We start from the raw sequence: 21,406 nt of genomic DNA on the forward strand, positions 1-21,406 counted from the left end.
TGTGGGAAAGCTTTTCTCGATCCAGTAGGTCTGAGTTGGTTATGGTGACAAACCAATGATGAAGGCTGTCAACCACATTCGTTTATAGAGAAAAGTTATGTCCGATAACATAGATCTGATTGGTATATTATAAAAAGTTATCATGGCAATAGGCCTGAATTATTTATTGTCAAAATCATATGTTAAAGTTAGTAGGCATTCAAGAGTAGATTTGTATTACAGAACATTAAAGCCAGGAGCGTTATTGTGTGAGATGCACTTGCGCAGATTATTGTACTATGCAAGGGCTGTAGTGTTCAGCACCAACACCCAACAGATCCTGGGGTAAGAAGATTTCCACTTTGACACCACAGGTTAACTAGCCCCTTTCAGACAGGGTTGATTATTGTTTTGCCAACTCTAATTTTGTATAGATTTGTAATTTTTTTACAGTATCCCTGATGATTGCTTTGTGGCAATGCTTAAACACATTAGAGTATGAAGGAGTTGATCATGCTGACACACCAATGATAACGGCCGCAGGCCTGATTGGTTCATTGGGAAAAGTTATGCCAGACACCCAAGTCTTATCTGTTTTTACAACAAAGGCAGTAGGGCCTATTTATTATGAAAAATATATGACAAAGCCATTGGAGGGTGGCTATTTAAAGACAGTAGAACGCTATTTTGTAACATGAAAATTCACAGATTATCCCAGTAGGCAACAGGTTTGGTTCCTTTATCTGAGAAACCCTCAGAGTAGAGGATTGTTTGTGTGGTAATCCTTGTTAGGCTCTCTCAAATAAAATCAAAAATATTTATTTGCTTACTTAATTAAAACTATTGCAATACAAGTGACCCTAAGTACAAAGAAATTCATCAAATACAACGGTTAAACATCTATAATCTATTATTTACCCATTATTGAGTTAAAACATTAATAATAAAACAGTGGGTAAGTCTCCAGATAAAAGTTCAATTATTGTAAAACAAAGTAACCCAAATCTCTGAGTAAGTCAGAGCCGAGTATTCTGCGGCCAGTACCTTTTTTCCACGATCCTAAGAAATTATAGCAGTGCACAGTTCAATCTTAAGTCCATAGGGTTGAAACAAGCAATAGCTGCCTCTCTGCATGATCTTGTCTCTCTTTTCATGAAGTCTTTGCGTAGGATTTTCCAACGAACATTAAAAGTGGCTTTGCAAAGTCATAGCACATCAATGATGTCCTCTTGTGCTTGTCCGCAAGGCCTCCAAAGTTTCCTTTCTTCTCAAGGCAGATAATGTTTCGATACAGGTAGGATCCCAAGTCAATTTGTTATCCTCTCTGAAAATGGTTACTATATTTAGCCAGAGGAAAAAGCACTAGGCCTTCTTGCTTCTTTGGCATTCAGAAGACATTGGTCTAATTTCTCTTTACAGCAAAAGCAGTAGACCGGACATATTTATTATAAAAAGCATATGGCAAATGTAATGGACATTGAAGGGTGGATTTTTATTAAATTGTGTTAAACCCTATATATTCCAACCATTTCTGTAATAAGACCTACTTAAGGACATTGAAAATTATCCTTAGCCACTAATATTACTAGTGTTTTCATAGTGACCATGTCAAACATAATTGTTTGAAAAACTATTGTGAGGCCCAGATAGTGTGGCAAAAATATTGAAGACCAAAATATCGAGAATGTATGTTCATATAGGTAAGTATAGATTTCAGGCCTCGAGAAGTGCACTCGCCCAGAGTCAGATTTTATCAGGACGAGCTATTTTTAGGGCCTACTGGCCCGTTCTGATGAGGTGATAAAGAACAGGTGTTCTGTTCTCTCCAAAAGTGAGTGACCAATAAAGAAGCTGTTTTACTCTTGTCACATTTGCTCTGTGTGCAGAGGCAACAGTCAAACACCAGCTTATGTCTTACAATTTGCAGTCAAAGAAAGAAAAGTAAACAAAACCTCCAGGATTAAATAAGCAGCAAAGTAAGAGGATTTTGTAAAGTGAACTGTTTGACAAGTGTGCTGTACAAAGAGTGGGAAATGAAAGGTTGTAGGGTTCCAGTTTCTTTTCTAACACACAAAATATATTTTTGTAGTTATGAAAGCACTTTTTTAGTGATTCTGTGTGATGACAAAAAGTTTTAACACGATAAAATAAAGCAGAGCACTTTACTCTGTGAGGTGCAAATAATTTTTAAAAAAATTGCAGAATGCCTATTTCAACAGATTATTGTTTATATTCTATATATTCAAAAAACAGAAAAAACTCAGCCGGGGGAAGAATGCATAAATTACCTGGGAAGTTCCACCGTGATTGTTTAGGAAAAATTAGTTTTTCCTAGCGAACCCTCGCCCACCAGGGTTGCCCCTTGGTGGCATGCTTCATCATTGGGGTTCATCCCAATCTGCTGCGGATCGAGGCGTGCTACGACCAAACGGTTACGGGGGAGCACTTGAGGATGGAATCTGTGATTTTCTTCTTGGTTTTTGTATTTAGCATTTTTGATTTATTTTTTTTAAATGTTTTTTATTGACATTTTTCACATTCTAATCATACACCATTAACAATGCATATGCAACATGTATATTTGCTTGCAAATGCTACGATATCCAGTACAAAACTATATAAAGATAGGTGAGTTGTTCAACAGGATACTGAGAGAAGACTCGTGACAGCTTCTGTATAAAGGGCATATCAATGCCCGAGAGTCTTACCACTGGACAGTTTTTAGGCGTTTCAGACATGGTGTATTTTAGGCCAAACTGTGGACATAGGGTACAACAAAATGAGGACAACTTAATCAAAGGAGGGGTAAGGGAGTCGCATGAGACCTGCTGCCGTATATGGTATAACAGAGTGGACCAGCCCTATCAGGGCCCAGTGACAGCGGCATTATGAAGCGGGCCATACATTTCTGGAAGTCGGCACTACTCTAATGGATGGAATCTGTGATAAAGGCAATGTAGGTTAGGGGGAGTGGAAAGTAAATGGTGGAAACTAAATGGTGAAATGTTAAAAATGCCTGCCTAGTAGGACTCTCGTTTGTATGTTATGAATGTTCAAGGTATGTATTTGGAAAGTTAAGAATGGTACATCTATCCTTGCTTATATACACTTATTTTCACAATATTTTGGTCCTTGATATTTTTGCGACAATATTTTACGATATTTTTTAGTTGATACTTGGTGGAATATCGACAAGATTACCTTATTGGCCAACTGAAGCAAGATACGAGCAGTGATCACTTGTGTTCATCAGGCATGGTTTCAAGCTGTACTGTGAAAAAGACTTTGTCAATGTAGAAATCCTCCAAATGGGTGATACATAAAATAAGTAGCTGCAATGCCACGGAATAAAAATAATACTATTAGTTAAAAGTCTCTCCAACACGGCGTGATTTATCACAAAGCTTTAAACTTTCATTGTTTAAATTCCAGCATTTTTCTCCAAATATCCTATGTGTTCTAATAGTGCACACATTTTTATCTCAAAAAAACGCTTTTCGATTTTGTTGCAAATATATTAATGATCCAAGCCAAAGCATTTAATTTAGTAGGCTGGGCTATATACAGGAGAGCTACTTGCAGGCAGCTGGAGATCTACCGGTAGCTAACAAGCTCCACATTGCCTGGTATAGATAGTTATTTTGTTACTTGTAATCTCGCAGTGTACCTTAGTAGGCAATGGTTTCAGTGTTTTTTACCCCCTCTGAGAAATCCAGGAGTTAGAGGATTTGCACTCATAGAATTATTATTATGCCCCCATTAGAGGGGTTGTTTTTTGTTTCCTAGCTGTTATTTAGTACATATTTATAATTGGATGTTTGGCTTGTTGGTAAACTTTTGCTTTGCAAAGCAAGCCTGGATTGCAGGCAGGCATGGAATCAAGCCAATTTTAAAGGCTGTAGGACTGAATGGTTCATTGTGAAATGCTATGTCTGATGTCACCAGTTTGTTGTGTGTATTATGAAAGTTCTGACAAAGGCAGTAGGCCTGATCTGCTTATTATAACAACAAAAATATGTTAAAACAAATAGTCCTGGAAGGTTGGATTATTATTACACTTTTATAAAGCATGTAGGCAGGTATTTTGTTACCTTTGTAGCCAGTGCCAGAGATGGCGAGCTAGTCCTTCAGTTTTTCATTATTCCACATATAATTGTAGTGCTGTCCTGCTGCTCACGAGACGGTGCTATCAGGTTGCTCGTTTGCCACTTTAGCTGTAGTCACTGCTTTTAAACCGGGCAGCCATCTTGAGATGCATTGTCCATAGTGCATCTTTGCTTTACACTTAGAAAGTGTCCCCCATTGTTAAGAGCATTATCAGCCATCTTGAATGTGCACAATAATGACACCCTGTGCACATTACTTTTCCACGATGGCTGCCTAGTGTGATATTTACTAACTGGTCACTTAGTGGTCATGTTGGATTGGTATTGTGCATACTGTATCAAGGTCTTACTACATCACAGCAGCCAATCAATTGCTTCTAAACCTGGCAGCCAGGTTGAAACTTAAAAACATCAATACGCTATGCACAGTACCATTGCAAGATGTCCACTCACTGCTATATTTAATTGTATTTTTTATTGCAAGGATGTGCAAGCATTGTTTATGTGGCGGCATGTTTTTTTCCCCCCACTGTTATTCTTTCTATTTATATTGTACGTGCTTTTTGAATTTGTGGACTGTGGATGGGCAAGTGGGGGAATGAAAGAATGAGCCACTGGGTGGAGGAATGGATGCGTGACGCCAGAATGATTGACAGAGCGCGTATGATGCTGATAGCTCACCAGATACTGAAGAAGCGGCTTCACTCGTGAGCCCGACCTGTTGTGATTGGCAAATCTTGTTTCAAACTGTAACAGCTGAAAGTTGTCACTTGGCAGACAGAAGCCCTCTCTTGTTTCAATCTTCTGACACATTTCGAATGTGAGAGGCACATGTTACTTTGTTACTATATGCGGAGCACTCGTCGTGGAGAAGCAAAACGCACACAGAAAGTAACAAACTAGCACGACTCTCTTCCACTTGAAACGTGGCGGAGAGATGCAAGGGAGAGAAAGGCGGGGGTTACCACGAGCTAAAGTTGAAAAAAGTGACACAGGATTACATTTAAATAATAAAACGACTGGATAATGCTGTGGAATTGCAAAGTGACCCAATCGGTACCCTCCAAGACGTTTTGGATGGAACTTCCCCTTCAGGCTCAAGTATTTTTTGCTTTGTGACATCGATTTATGAAGCATCATAACCCTTTTGGGGCAGTTTAGAGGAGCTAAGGAAATGATTTAAAAGATGTTCGTTGTGCCTTTTCCAGAACCCGCCTTCTATTTTGGAGACCTCGAGTACTACGTGGAGGAGAACGCTGGCTTTGTGGAAGTGCGCGTCTGGCGAACAGGGACCGACCTCTCGAAGACTGCAACGGTGACCGTCCGGTCACGCAAAACAGAGCCAGTGTCTGCAGAGGGTGAGCCCCCCCTTTCTACCACGTCACCAGAAATTGATAACTTACACACGAAGCAGGCTCATCTTTAAATAGAGCGAGAACCGCGCACCTATTTAAAGAAGTCTACTTTTAACTGTTTGTATTTTCTGTTCTATTTAAGAATTTAATATTGCATTGCATTTTCGATCAATTTCTCATGGGTTAAATTCAAAATTTTATTCATGACATAATTAGGTTGAGTGTCAATAGATCCAATGGACGATTTACTTCTAATATGAAATGAAACAAATGACAGGCAGCCGTTCTGGCTATAAATAGCATCACCAAAGGTAACTTAGTCTTTACTTGTAATGCAGTCTTTGTAATGCAAATGAATTGATGTATTACTGTTCATTGGAATAATCTCTTGCCTAGTTTCTTCTTGCACATAGCCAATGCAAAACTTCTGCATGTTCATTCGTTAACTTTTTTAAAGTCAAAAGAAGAATGATAAACTGTGTTACTAAAAAATCACAGGGATGTCCATCTTCTCCATAAATACAGTAGAAAAATATTTAAATGACGCAGTCTGTTAATATAAAGGTATCCTGTGTTGGGAAAGCTAACTAAGATGTCATCGTAGGCATGGCTAATAGCTGTATATATTTGGAGGCTGAGAGAAAGCTGTTGGACAGTGAATAAAAACACATGGCCCACCAGCCTCCTTCCAGCTTCCGTAGATAAACGTCCCATGAGCAAACTAATGTCTCCAGGAACCCATTAGTAGTGACAGTGAGGGCTGCCTCTCCTGTATCTTAATGCTGCAAGGCAACCGTACCATGATTGGACACGGATAATACAGTGTGAGGTGATAAACTGAACAAGCATTTACAATGCAATAGGTCTCGCAACTGCGAGTTTTTGGAGCTATTGGCATTGTAAATGGCAATGCCTTTTGCCATTGTTATCTACAATACCAAAAGCAACACCTATTGCTTTGTATAGCGCGGTGTCCGTGAAGACGGCGCTGTGCTCATTAAAGAAAAAAAAAGAAAAACAAGTATTCTTTGATGTAACACAGCAGCCACTGCCCACGTGTGAACTGACACTCCGATTTAAGGAAAGCATATAGTCGACGTACAAGACAGACAGAACCCCAGAGTGAGCAGGATGCAGTGACTGAACTTAACAGTGACTGTCAGCGGGAAACACAAGCAGCTTTGGATGTGAAGGAACAGCACTGACAACCCGAGTGTGAGGAGACAGTAGAGGCAGTCGTTAACAGCCCTGTGGTGTGAAGGCAGTAAAAAGAGGCCATGAGTGCAAGTAGAAAGCGGCCAGTTTCCATTTTGTGGGTAGCACAGTAAAGGTGGTGAGACCAGAGCCAGAGTAGACACCCTTGAAAGAACTGAGACAGCACCGTGTTGTGATGGCACCTGTGGGTGGACAGACAGAAGTGACGGTTCTTGAGTGCGTGCGCAGAGCACCAAGAGACTCCCAGCACAGAGAAAAAACACACCCTCTAATGAGAGCAGTGAGTGGTGGCAGCCCACGCAGTGACAGAGTTGTGACGACCCCTGTGATATGACAGTCAGGCTGACAACCGCACTCTACGTGATCATAGACACTGCTTCCAGTCATTACATTTTCGCCCTCAAATCACAGCTATCAAGTGTTCACATCTCATTTCTTCAACACCCTAATGACAGCAGCGCGCGCCTACATTGACTGAGCAAAGGACGACAGCCCCTGGGGGGTGAATAGATATAGGCGTATATATTGATGGTGTGGCAGGTGCAGTGACACCAGGGCCAGAGTCGGGAGCAGCAGGTGCAGTGACACCGAGGACCATGGGTGTGACGGCTCCAATTTACCCCCATTAAAGTGTGTTTTTAACTACCAAATCAGAGGATGTGACCCCATTCCCTTACTTGCTTTAGGGCCCCTGGCACTCTAGGTGTACCACTGAATGAGTACCCTCTGAGTGAGAGCACGCAGCTGATAAACTCACGTTGTTGTTGAGCCAGGCACACGCAGAGATCCAGTTGGAAGGTCAGGACACGCCCGAGGATGCACTTCATGGCGAGGTTGAAGTGATAGGGAAAAGGCCTGCACACAGACCCTGGAGGAACTGCGGAGAGAGACCGCAACAGCACATACAGCCTTGAAGGCACCGCGGTGGGCTTTTCAAAAGTGCAAAAGGGTCAGGTGGTGGAAACAAATTGGAAAAGCTGGATTGCACTGTGACCAGCAGGATGTTACTATCTCATGGTTCCTTACACACTCTTGCACTTACACAGCGACTCTGTGGACATGTTTTGGGACTCGCGGCAGGGGCTGCGAAGGGTGGAGCATGGTGTGTGGCTGGATTCCCTTCGCAATTCTTCACCGCTGTCCGGCAGCACTGCCTGGCCTCCTCTGGAGCTGAGAGCCCATGGGAATGTGATGACGGGCCCGCCAACAACAAAGAAACTGATTATATACTGACCTCCCAAATCAGTGGAATGACATATTTGCATGTGGGTATTATTAGCTCGCCATTTAGGAATGATGCGAAAATATATGCAATTCTTGCCATACTTTAGGTGCGCTGCGTACGGGACTTCTAGTGAAGGGGCATTCATTCAGCAAAGCCAGTAGCCATGGGCTGTGTATGTGGTGATCCTGACACTTCCTCTGACTGACATTCAGGGCAATAGGAGACGGGCTGTAATCCTGCTCTGTGAAATGTGAGGGTGTTGCACTTTAGCGTCTGTATAACTCTCGACTTGCGTGGGCTCCAGTGTTACCTACTGTGTTGTTGTGTCGAGACGCGCAGCCTGGCACATGAACAGTGAGGCAGGGTCACTAACAGCGCACTCGAGCTGTCACGCTGACGGTAATTGTAGTGCTACTGAGGATGCGGGATCCTGACCTATGTGCGAAACATAGGAGTTTAGTGCTCAAGGCCTGCTGCAGCTGTGTGTGCACGGGGACAGCAGGGTGAGGAAGGGACGAGCAGGGGGCCAAAGATGAAGGTAAGTGCAGTCATGGCGAGCAGCTTGTACAGGCCTCGGGCACTTACCAGCTTGAGTGACAGCCTCAATGTGGCACACAAATCGCGTCCGCCATGACGAGCATGTGGGGAGGTGGGAGGGTGGTCACGAGGCTTCTAGATAGCGCAGCAGACATGAAGCAGCTCCAGCACGCAGACAATGACGTAGCAGGAGAGGGGTGGAGGCGGGAGGTCTTCCTCGGGCATGTCTTTTTTGAGGGCGGAAGAGAATAAGGAAGAAGTTAAACGAGTGCAACGTGTCACTGACACAATGATAAAACACAAACACTTACAAGAAATGCTTGTTCTAACTAGCTGCAGGGATTCCGTGCTGCTGCAGATGATGCGGAGCCTGGGCAGTAAGCGCGGCGTCTGTTGCTAAGTTTTCACTTGAGGATCCTGAGCCTTCCCCCATCCGAGCTCCCCCACTGCACACACACCGCACTGCTCAGGCTGGATTTGCCTATGGATAGTACCGTGGCTGCTTTTAAAAAAACAAAGGAGCACGCGCATGGCTTCCCTAAAAGGGACACCACGCAGTTAAAGTGATGCACATGTTGGAAAGACGCCCAAAAATGCAGGAGTCCTACTAAAAGAAGCCCGTTAACTCATGAAGAGCGTTCTCAGAGGGCCCAATCACAGAGCCGGACTGGCGCGTGCAAAGCAGCGGGATGAAGCCTCTGATAAGAAACTTCGTCACAACAGCCGTAATGCAGGCGACCGAGTCCTTGGGGGCCGTCCAAAAAAGCCAAAGGGCAGCAACCGAAAACGCTCCTTTTTCAAAGGGAAGCCAGCGTTTAACATAAATGCTGACACTACCCAATGGAAATGAGGGGCGGGGCTTAGAGACCCTTTTAGAAATTCTCTGTTTACAATATCTCTCGCAGGCGAGGAGCGCATGTGCGCTCCCAACGCCAGGCAAGACCTAAAAACAGCCAGTTAAACATAATGATGGATCTTCCTGTGGCATGATAGTTGGTAATCTGACTGAAATTTGACCTAATGAGGAAGAATACACCCCAAATGTCTTCGAACCACTACTGTAGTATGCAAATCTACTTGGAAAATGTATTTCACTTGAAACTTTAGTGGCTCTATGTTTTATGAGAATTAGTCTGCAGGAGTGTCTTGAAACATCTGAGTCCACTTATGTATTGTTTCCTTTTCCTTCTAGCTGGTGTGGATTATGTAGGCATTAGTCGTAATCTGGATTTCGCCCCTGGTGTGAACATGCAGACCTTCCGAGTAATCATTCTGGATGACCTGGGACAGCCAGTCTTGGAGGGAGTTGAGAAATTTGAATTGATTTTGCGCATGCCCATGAATGCTGTCCTCGGAGAGCCAAGCAAAGCCACGGTTTACATCAACGACTCTGTCTCTGACTGTAAGTAATTGTTCAGCCGACCAGCCATGTTGTTTCTTTTCTTTTTTCCACTGTGTCAGTTTCACCATAATTACTTACTCGCATAGCTGTCTCCATGCCACTGTTGTTAACACTGTTTATCCACCATTATCTCTGTACTGCTGTTGTTAGATAGTTATTATTGTAACCGTTATCTATATCCTTTATCTCTGTACTGCCTATTTTTTTGCTTATTTCTCATTATTGTACCTCATAGCCTGTCATTGTATTATTATTGTGTGCTGTTTTTCCTGCCGTTGCTCCTCCACTGCTGCTTGTTTTGGCCGCCGTTTTACCCGCTCTGCCTTCCCGCTTCCCACCTCCAGTAAGCCAAACCCATTACCCAGGACCTACTTAATGGAGGCAGCAGTGCCACCACACCAAAAGTGTGCAAAAGGCAAACCTGTCTGCACTCGTCGGCACCTGGACCGCGGCCAGCGCAGCAACCCTGGTTTTCCCACCCTGCACAGCTACACTGACGCAGACCTCCGAGCCCTGGATCTCGGGCACAACGACAACTTCCGCTGCACGTCTCCACGCACCATCAGAGAACTGTTCTCCCGTTCTCCTGCCAGCACTGCCTCTTCACCTGTAACACCAAAGCAACCAACAATGACAGAGACACCTCAAACACCTGTGTCCACCGCGACGACTGGGACCGCCGCGGCACAACTCCTGTGCATCCTACTGAATGCACAATCGCTCGGCAAACACTCCACAGAGATCTGGGGCACGATCTTATCCCTCACCCGGATGTCATCTTACTCACGGAGACCTGGCTGAATCCTGTCTCTGCGCTGGACATTGCCATCACCACCCCTGAAGGCTACAAGATGCCACACTGGGACCGAACCAACAATCACAGAGGTGCTAAGGACATCAGAAGCACCCCCGCCTACAGATGCCCAGGACCATGCCCCAGCTTCTGCAATGCCATCCCTACCTCAGTGCCATTGATTCCAAACACTACATTCTCATAGGGGATCTCAACATCCACTTCGACAGCCCCAGCGACACCAGCACAACTGACCTCCAGGAAATCATGAGCAACATTGGTCTCAAGCAATTTGTCACAGACCCTACACACATCGCAGGACACACTCAACCTGATTTTCATATATCACATCTCACAGCTCACCTGAACCAACCCCTACAGCATCCACTACACCATCTCAGGACGTACCAACGCTGGCACCTTGCTCCCCCAGCTCCACGCGCAGAAACTTGGAAAAGAAAGACCAGTGGAACAACACTCACAACTCCCACCTCCCATACTCAGCATCCAACCCAGAACAGGCTGCAAAGAACTTCTCCAAGTGGATCACAGACAGGGCCGGACTGGCCATAGTGGGCACTGGGCGTTTTCCCGGTGGGCCGCTAAGATGGGGGCCGATTCTGGGTCCCTGGGAGCCGTTTTTGTTACAGCACCGTTTTTGCAGCATAGCTGCAAAATCGTCCGAAACCAGCTCGGCCGCACCCCGGGGGGCCAGCCGAGCTCTTTGCCAGGGCCGGTTTTAGTTCCCAGTCCGGCCCTGATCACAGATTGCACCAACACAATCTTTCCCACTAAGCCAGCCAAATCCGAAGGACCTGCCAAAAGAGCCAGCTGGTTCTGAACTGAAATCTGCTAAATGCAACAGATGGCAACTAGAAAGGAAGTGGCGCACCAGCAAAGAGACAAGCTACCATGCCAGCTTCAAGAAAGCACTCAACCAGTACCACGGCCTCCTGAAAGAAACAAAAAAGAATGCCCTAACAGACCACAGAGAAGCCAGCACAAATGGCAGCAAGGAGTTCTTCGGCATCGTGAAGGCGTTCTCCAACTCCGCAGCCACCGAGAACAACATCGCCCCCTCCCAAGGACTGTGTGACACCTGGGTGGACTTCTTCCATGACAAGATCTCAGCCATCTATGAAAACTTCAAACTCCAATCAACTGCCGCCAACAGCATCCGCATGCTCACACCCACGAACACAAACCCTAAACACCTGCTCACCTACTGGGACCCACCCCCAACTCAAGCCACAATCTCCATCATGAGCTCCGTGCACTCAGGAGCACCCACGGACCACTGTTCCCTCCACATCTTCAAGAGCAAGACGAATGACAACAAGCTCAAGAGAGTCCAGAACACCTCCATCAGTTCGGACACCATCCCGGAACACTGGAAGCACGCTGAACTTAGGCCCCTCCTGAAGAAACCATCCACCAGACCTGAACTGAAGAACTCCAGGCCTATCTCACTGCTCCCTTTTCCTCTGAAGGTTCTCAAGAAGGCGGCAATAAACTAGCAACTCACCAAACACCTGGAACACAACAACCTCCTGGACCTTTCTCAATCCAGATTCCGAGCCAACTACCTCACTGAGACAGCCCTGATCGCAGCCACTGACGACATCCAGGCCCTCCTGGACCACGGCGAAACAGCAGCCCTCATCCTCCTGAACCTGGCAGATGCCTTTGACTCCTTCTCCCATCACATCTTTATCAGCAGACTCCACAACATCGGAATCCAAGGAGGTGCCCTCAAATGGATCAACTCATACCTTACCAGAAGAACCCAGAAAGTCTGTCTGCCACTGTCCACCTCAGAACCCAAGAAGATCCTCTGCAGCATCTCCCGAGCATTATCACTCAGCCTGACCCTCTTCAACACAAACATGACCCCCCTGGCCAACACCGCCAGATCACCGGACTGAGCATCATCTTCTACGCCGACGACACCCAGCTCATCCACTTACTGTCAGAAGACCCCTCCACCAACAGAACCAGATTCCACAGATGTATGATGAACATAGCTGACTGGATGAAGGACAAATTTATCAAGCTCAACATGAACAAGACAGAAGTCGTCATCTTTGGTAACAACATCTCACCATGGAACGCTTCAAGGAGGCCTGCTGAGCTCGGCCATCCCCCACTACGACAGATCACGCCCACAACCGTGGCATCATCTTGGACAGCAAGCTATCTATGAAGAAACAGATAAACACAGTCTCATGCGCCTGCTTCCACACCCTACACATTCTCCTCAAGATCTTCAGTTGCCCCTCCAGAATGACTGTCACGCAAGCTCTTGTCACCAGCCGGCTGGCCTGCGGGAACACACTCTACATAGGAGTCACTGCACGCCTCCTCAAGAGATGACAGACAATACAAATCTCAGCAGCAAGACTCATCCTCGACTTCCCCAGACAGACCCACATAACACCCCACCTCAAGACGCTACACTGGCTCCTGATCCATAAAAGATGCCAGTTCAAGAAACTGACCCACATATACAAAGCCCTGCACAACGGGTCAGCATACATCAACATATGCATGACCTTCCACCAACCGACAAGACACCTACGATCTGACTCCCTCTTCCTCGCACCACGCCCCCCCCCCCCAGATTCGCCAGGCCAACAGTGGTGGACGATCCTTTTCACACCTGGCAGCCAAAGCCTGGAATGACCATCCCCTGCACCACAGGACAATCCCATCGCTCCAGAAATTCAGGAAAAATCTCAATTTCTTGCTGTTCAAATGAACAGATCACCACAAAGCAGCCAGCAACCAGTGCTTTGTCATCCTCACGGGTGATATGCCGCACTTTCTAAATCCTTGATTGATTGGTTGATTTTAGTTGTATGAATATATTGTGTTAAGTCTAATGTTGCAGTTGTGCACAATAAATATTCTTTATTGATATATTGTAGCTCTCGGAAGTGGCAGAGAGCTTTGTAGCTGCAGCATAGATTTTCTACTTTTACAGTTTGCATGATTAGCCAAATTTCATCAAAACATTTTACATGTGTTTGACAGACCTTTATTCTCAAGTATGATTTTCGCCCATTAACTTATATGATTACTTAAATTTAGTTTTTATTCATAGTCTTACAGGTCCCCCTAACTTTGAAAGTGTGCCACTGGAAAAGCAATGCACCAATTCATAGTATTACATATATTTGCATACACCCAATATGTAGCTAAGCCATCTCCACTTCAGGTCTTTTTCATCGCACCTTCCAGCTAAGATCTCAAATCAGAAAATGTTTGTTGTATTTGATTAATAAAAACTATTAGACATACCAAATATAATGCAAAATAAAAGTCACGTCTTCATTTAAAAGAGTAAACACATTTAAAAGATAATAACTTTCTTAATAATTGTGGTACCTGAGTGTGCTGCCTAAATTACAAAAACTAAAAAAGTCAATAATCAAATTGATACTCTTTGCACAAGTGTTCCACTTTTTAATAAATTGATAATGCATCTCAGTCAGTGGCGTAGCAAAGGCCCCCGCGGCCCCTCAGTGCAAGAGGAGGGGGGCCGAGCTCCAGGGGCCCCCTCCGCACAGTACCCTGGCCTGAGAGCTCCTGAGTGATTCCAGATGTGGGCCCCTCCATGCACTTTGAAGGGGGGCCCCTCAAGTTTCGTTACGCCACTGATCTCAGTACTATCCTAACGAATCCACAGGAATTATTTAATCATGACAAAGTTCTGCGATCAAAACAATGGGAAAACATATCTAAACTGAGCATTAAACAATGCTGCTGAAATGTAAATGATATGTGAAGAAGATGCTGTAGATCATCTCTCCTAAATCCATAACTGCAACAACATCTGTATGCACTTTTTTCTCAAATACTGTGCTAAAAGTATTCATCGTCATATTAGGGATCTTAGTTTCCTCAGTTTGAACATTTCTGTCCACACCTATCATTCTCTTTTTGGGTTGGATCAAATGCTCCATTTAGCTTGAGCTGTGTTTCAGAAATCAGAAAATGCGTTAGTTGGCTCACATGGATCCCAATTCAACATTTGTATATGAGATTCCAATTAACCAGTCACTGAAGAGACCCTCTTGCATATGTTGAAGCAGATTGAAGTGCCAGCACTTGGATCAGTGATATTGATTGCCGTCTAAAGAAAAGCAAAAAATAAGTAGGAGTCATTCAGTAGTGTAACACAAAATTATGAAAGCCCGCCCGCAAAATTTGGTGTGGGATGTCTTTCAAATTTCACGTAGACTACTCATTCATTGATTATTTCCAAATATCTATGGCCATACGTGGCCTCCTCTGAATCGCAGCGTCCTCTTGCACCACGGACCTACATTGCAGGCCAAAAGTCGTTACGAGTTATAAAGTCGCATGCTTATGTGATATGGATCGAAGAAATGGATTTGGGCTGAACTGGTAGCCCTGATTCTACCTGCAAAAGTGTTTTTGTATTAGAAATTCAAAAGCTCCTGCTTGGTCATTGATCAAACTTCCTTTTGGATGTTTAATCTAAATGCTCAGAGGCTTTTCCCATTTATGACATTCCTGACTGTGTGGTTGGTTTATGATAACTGGACAGATGTCAAACAAAAAGATTTCTGCCATTGAGAAAGTTTACTCTATTATAAGTAAGGGAAAGCTGAATGTATGAAGTTGGTTGTCAAATTTGTAAACTGAAACCTCCTGCAGTAACTAGGAGGTTAATGTATGGTTTCCCTCGAACAGGAAAAATAAAATAAAGAGAATTAAAAAAAAGGTAGCCAGTTTGATCCCTCTTCCTGAGAGACAAATATATTCAGGGTTTTACATTTTTCAAGGCAGTAGTGTCTGACTTTATTTACTCAGACCCGGAATAAAGTTCTTCGTTTTGCAAAGTCTTTGGGTACATACACAATTCACTTATGACTTTATGCAGAAAATGGTCCTATAAAAAAGGCAAAATGTGTGTAAGATACACATAAATCGATTAGTCCTTGTATTATGCTGCAGAATAAATTCCTTTGAAAACTTGACTTCATATTTTTTCTTTTTATGTTTTTAATGAGAAAACCAATCAAAGACCCAAAAGTTAAAAAATATTTTTAGCTCATTCATTGGAATTTCAGGAGTTAGGCAGCTATAAGGCTGCTTTGTATGCAGTCCATAGCACTTGCATTGCTCAAACTAGAGAGCTGATCCTTACAGTAATTGAGAAAGAGAGAGCCAGTAACAATGGGGCACATTAGTGCAAGGTTAGCACTAGTTAACTTGGGGTGAGTTAGTAATATTTCTCATTGTCCTTGCTTTACTTATGAAATATGATCTGCAACCTATATATGAGGTGATGGTCAAAAAAGGTAGTTGTTTACTGACTGCACAGGCATTAATACTATAGTGGTGCCTGATAGCAAACACATAATCAAACTGGAAACAGTAGGTTCAAATCCATGCTGTGGTGCTACAAGCTATTCTAGATGAACTGGATTTGTCACAGTCGAATTCAGCACAGATGTGTCTAATTACACATGCTATTAGGTGAATCTGCCTTTAAATAGCTCCATAAAACCAACACATGGCGACCAAGGACCATAGATAAAGTAGCCAGCTCATGTCTATGTTGTTGTAGACCGCTAAGGTGGGTGGAGGAGCAACGCCGCACTGCTTTCAGCAGTGGAAATAAAGGAGAAATAAAATGATAATAACTCGTTGTTATTATAATTTAATGTGTTCCTACTGCAGGAGCTTTGTAGGGCGGAATGAGGCTGCTTTGCTCTCGGAACAGGGAGGAGGAGTGGTGGGCCTACTGTAAGTGCACAATGACTGATTGGCTGACCCTCTTGATCCGGCCAAACAGTCATGGGTACTTTGCATGTTTTCCAGCCAGGCTGCATTGTAGCCTGGGTGGAGACCATGCCCAGGCTCCCATTCCCTAGCTGAGCCCCAAACCAGGGCGCTCAGACAAATCACAACGCTGCATTGCAGCATTGTGATTGGTCAGGGGAGCCTGGATGTGCTTCCTGTTCCTGGCTGGGAGAGACGCGGCAACAACGGAGGAGAGACTCGGCGAGGAGGAAAGTTTTTTTTCTCTCATATCAAGATAGGTTATGTCTCCCATACAAAGAAGCACTTTTCTAACAGGAAGCTCAGGTGTACAGACTTTAACATGAGTCACTTAAAAATATTTTCTTTCCTCTTTCACATTCTAGTTTTTTGCCCAAATGCTTATGCTTTACCTATAAATGAATCAAATACTAACCAGATAAACAACATTACAAACTTTTTAGTATTTTTATTGTTGAAATGTGCAAACCTCTTTAGAAAGTCTTCAAAAGTTGCCAACCTGGATGTTTCGTGTTTTGCCGAAACTGTAATATGGAAATAGAAATGAAAAAAACAGCTTTTCCTATAGTTCACTATGGGCTTGTACAGAAGTGCCCCCTGTGACGCAACAGAATTTGTGCCTGCTTTTGCAGCCTCAGGGCACTTTGGTATTACACGCGCTTGTGCAGCCTTTTCTGTAGTACAGATAGTGCTGGTGCACATCTGAGGGCGTTCTCTCATCTACATAGGGGCGTGGCCCCATGCAAATGAGAGAATTCCGCTGTGCCTACACCATATTACCGATGTGGGTGCAGATGCAAACATGCCTTTATAGCTCCACAAAAAGGTAGCAATCTTTCGGTGCACCTCCTAAAGGCAGCCCTCTGCAGGGGTGACAGGAGGTACCATGGACCCCCCCAGGCATTCCTTTGCCAGTGGTTGTTGTCACTCACTGCACCTACCTGCAAAGAGATCTCTAGTCTTTCTTAAAAGTGCAGGCGAGATGCTGCCTGCACATATAGACACAGAGCAGCTATTAAACAGCTGCTCCGTATTTCTCTTGAATGCGCTGACCAGCGCGAGTTCGTGGCTGACCTGAAAGCAGCGTATTCAACACAATAGGGAACACTTTCCCTGTTTGCTTTTGGCACAACTTCTTAAAGGTGCGCCATGTTGCAAACGGCACAAGTATGACCTACATGAAATAGGGCACTGTATGTTGATGTTGATGTTCTTTGCCATTGAGAATCCCTTGAGATTATTTTATGTTAGACAAGTGCTGGATGCAAAGCTGTATATTTCAGAAACAGAAGATCAATTTCATGAGTGATTCACATTATCTCTATGGGCCTTAGCTCTGTACCCTGCAGACATTTAAGAAGTACTCAGAGGCAATTCAGTTGAATGTGTGAAGTGTGCGCTACAGAAGGAAACACATTCATTTCCTAAGGCCCCGTTGCCAACCTCCTAAATGTCCTTGAGGCGAGGAATCTGTTGCTGTTCCAAAGACCCTGTAGCTTCGAAACGAAAGGCCGAGGCACCCTTACTTTTCACTGAGCTAGAATTGATAGCAGTGAAGGAAGATATCCTGTCAGCTGTGCTCTTTCCGATGTCCACTTCATGTGATCTGGCATCTTACTGTCATATTGACAGGTATTTCAATCTAGCCCAGCTCTGGGAACTAGTGTAATGGAAAAGGATGTCCTTTCTTGCACAGTGTTGAGAAACAAAGAATGACATCCTTAGCTTCTTCCAGTTTCTGGGAGCCAAATTTTTAATATAGTAAATTTTTAGATCACTGCCACCGTCCAGGGCTATCAGTTTTAATGAAAGTGAGGTGTTACATGCATTAGTTGTAATAATACATCACTTCCTTTTGGCTGCCATTTTGTGGCACTCAGTTGTAATCAGGTGGTCAACGGGGTTCGGAAAATTTCTTGTCACCCCGGTTTAACTTACAAATACAAACAAATAGCATGCATCATAACATTTATGTTACTTAGCAAACTCAATATCATAGAGAAGAGGACGATCACAATGAATCAATGAACTAAGAAATGTAACAAAAATTAATTTAGCACGGCACTTAGAAGCTTCAATAATAATGCACAACTAACTCAACAGAATGACGGGGGGTGATTGACCGTCACGGCAGCGGATAGGATTGGTTGCGGGTTGACTGATGATGAGTCACCGGTTGTTTACGTCTCGCTCGAGTACAAACTGCGGTGACAGACTTCGGTGGAAAGAAACACCCCTTCCCCTTCCTTATCCATACGCTCTCCACTACACAGTCTCGGGTTCAGCCACGTTTCGTTGTTGACTGAACTAAAAAGTTTCAATACGTATTATGTTGACTTGTTTACGTTAACTAATTGTGCTACTAAGTTATTAAACTTGTTTTAAATAATATTATTTTTTCAAAATTAAGTGTCGTGAGCCCCCTAAAAAAGTTTTTATTTTAAAAACACATATTTTTGCCATTTTGTTACCCCCCTCAATGATGACACACGGGGTGGGCTGTACCCACCGCACCCCCCTTGCTACGCCACTGGTTGTAATGGCAGTCAGATTATACCCTCCTTCCAGTGTCTGGAGCCCAGTGGTTGAGCTGCGGGGAGTGGCCTCCATGAGGACATTGCCCTCCTCAACCACAGGGCCTGTGCTATGCCACTGGCTCTGTCAGTTAACAGGTCGACAGGTGAGGAAGCAGAAGTTCATGGATGGGTGAAAAAGTGATTAATACATTAGAAGTATATTTTTGTCAGCAAGTTAGCAGGACTGGAGAGTTCAAAGTTCCCTTTGTATAGAATAAAAGAGAATGTTCCTAGAGCTTGTGTAGTATTGATTGAATCATCATTTAATACTGGATGGCCAAACCTATGTTTATTCATTATCCAGGTATTAGCCAAGTTTTAAAGGGGTCAGTTTGGGGTTATTAATGGTGTTTGTACACAATGCTAGTAGACGTGTCGGTAACACTTGTGTTTCCCATTGCAGTGCCTAAGGTACAGTTCAAAGAACCAGTCTACATAGGTAATGAAAATGATGGACAGATTACAGCAATAGTGTACCGGACTGGGGATATCCGCTACAAATCTACAGTGCGATGCTACTCTAGGCAAGGCTCTGCACAGGTAATGATGGATTTTGAAGAACGTCCGAACACCGACAGTGCCATCATCACGTTTCTTCCAGGTAATTACTGATGTCTTTTCTGTGAGTGATATTCCTTGACAGAGGCTAAGAGTCTACTTATAATGGAGCCTTCAAAAAGGTTTTTTTGCATTCAAGTTCAAGTTGGGTGCCTAGAAAAAATGATTTGGGTACACTGCTATATCCATTCTGTGACATTAGCATATCACATTTAGTAGAATTCATGTAAAATCGAATTTCGGGATAAGACCAGGTTAACAGACAAGTCTTGGCAGGCTTATTTGCAGAACTATGTAAACACGTACCACGACATATGTTGTGAGTACTCAGTTACCTCTTGCAGGTAGTAGCCTACTATGGAAATGTAAGCAAAATTACTCTTGCTAAAGGCACAATTAATTTTGTTTCCATATGGGGAATGAAGGGGAAAAAAGTAAGTAGAGAAAGGTATTCATCCTTTTCAAATACATATTTCTCTGTGGAGAAACAAAACTCTTATATATGGGGGGATACACAAAAAACCACTATCAACACCTCTAGTCAAGCAGCACCCAGTGGACATGATTGCTCAGGCTGTGTCCACTGACAACATCCATGTGTCATTGTTGTCACAAAATCAGAGACAGGAACGTTGTACTGTGCGCGATTGTAGTGCAAATCACAAAGCCCCAAAGCTAGCCTAGTTCCTCAAAAACTTTTGTCTCACTTCCAAACAGTTGGTCTCATCAACTAGACTACAGAAAACAAAGATTCAGTGTTCCATTTGTCCAGGAACTATTCTATAGTCTCTGTGGAGGGGATGAAACATATTAATGGCCAACACAATTGATATCTTGATGTAAGCTTTTCAGGACCTATCTTAAAATACATCATCACCTTCACATCTGACTGCTGGATAAATTAATTCCCTCCACATTTTTCTGTGTGCTTCTTCGCTCAACTTCTCTGCTGTGGCCGTACGTGTTGTTCTCTGTAATCCTTCCCATTGCTTATATTCCAGTGTCCCCACTCTAAAAATACTTCATTAAATCAATAAATTAGATCAAATATCTGGTACTCATGCTTGTGTGTCATTGTTTTAGGTGAGAGGGAGAAGCCCTGCATCCTTGTTTTGGTCGATGATACTATTCACGAGGAAGAAGAAGAGCTCCGCCTGGTTCTTGGTACTCCGAAAAGTGACTCACCTTTTGGAGCTTCTATTGGTGAACAAAACGAAACTCTGATCAAAATCAAAGATGACTCCGACAGTAAGACCGTAATACATTTATTACTTTATGACTGTCTTCAGAGTGACACTGCAGCACATACCTCAAACCATTTTCTCTGAATTAACAGGAGCCATCATCAAATTTGGAGACACCAAGTTTAGTGTCAGTGAACCCCAGGAACCTGGACAAATTGTGATTGTAAAGATTCCTGTCCTTCGCCTTGGAGACACTTCGAAGGTGTCCATTGTGAGGGTGCACACAAAGGACGGCTCGGCCACCTCCGGCGAAGACTATAACCCGGTGTCAGAAGGTATGAGCAAAGCAGTCTATGCTTAATTTCTGTTGTTGCATCATTTTCTTTTCCAGTGTTCTTGTTGTGTGCACGGACACACGCAGCCTAAATCTGTACCGATAACAGCAATGAAATTACCATTCATTTCTACCATCCATTCTACTTGAATCTTATAGTGTATGTGGCTACTTCTCCTTTAGCTCTTCCCTGTGTTGTAAGAAAAATACAGTACCGTACAAGGAGAAGATGCTCAGAACATTTCTTCAATTTTTTGGGAGAATTATTTATGATTTCTTTATGATGTTGACAAGGACTTTGTTTCTGTGATCACACTCTGATGCTTCA

The 21,406-nt window shown here is 43.7% G+C and overlaps 1 protein-coding gene across 1 annotated transcript in view; it reads left to right on the forward strand.

Moving 5' to 3' along the window:
• The window catches only part of FREM2 (FRAS1 related extracellular matrix 2), a 583,269-nt gene that overhangs the window by 401,222 nt on the left and 160,641 nt on the right, over positions 1–21,406 (forward strand). Inside the window, exons 7-11 of the mRNA XM_085621760.1 lie at positions 5,294–5,443; positions 9,610–9,819; positions 19,406–19,603; positions 20,644–20,808; positions 20,897–21,079. Coding sequence (XP_085477886.1) covers positions 5,294–5,443; positions 9,610–9,819; positions 19,406–19,603; positions 20,644–20,808; positions 20,897–21,079 — 906 coding nt within the window. The remainder of the gene's footprint in view (positions 1–5,293; positions 5,444–9,609; positions 9,820–19,405; positions 19,604–20,643; positions 20,809–20,896; positions 21,080–21,406) is intronic.

The sequence above is a fragment of the Triturus cristatus genome, chromosome 8, assembly GCF_964204655.1.
Source record: "Triturus cristatus chromosome 8, aTriCri1.1, whole genome shotgun sequence".
NCBI classification, from domain to species: Eukaryota; Metazoa; Chordata; class Amphibia; order Caudata; family Salamandridae; genus Triturus; species Triturus cristatus.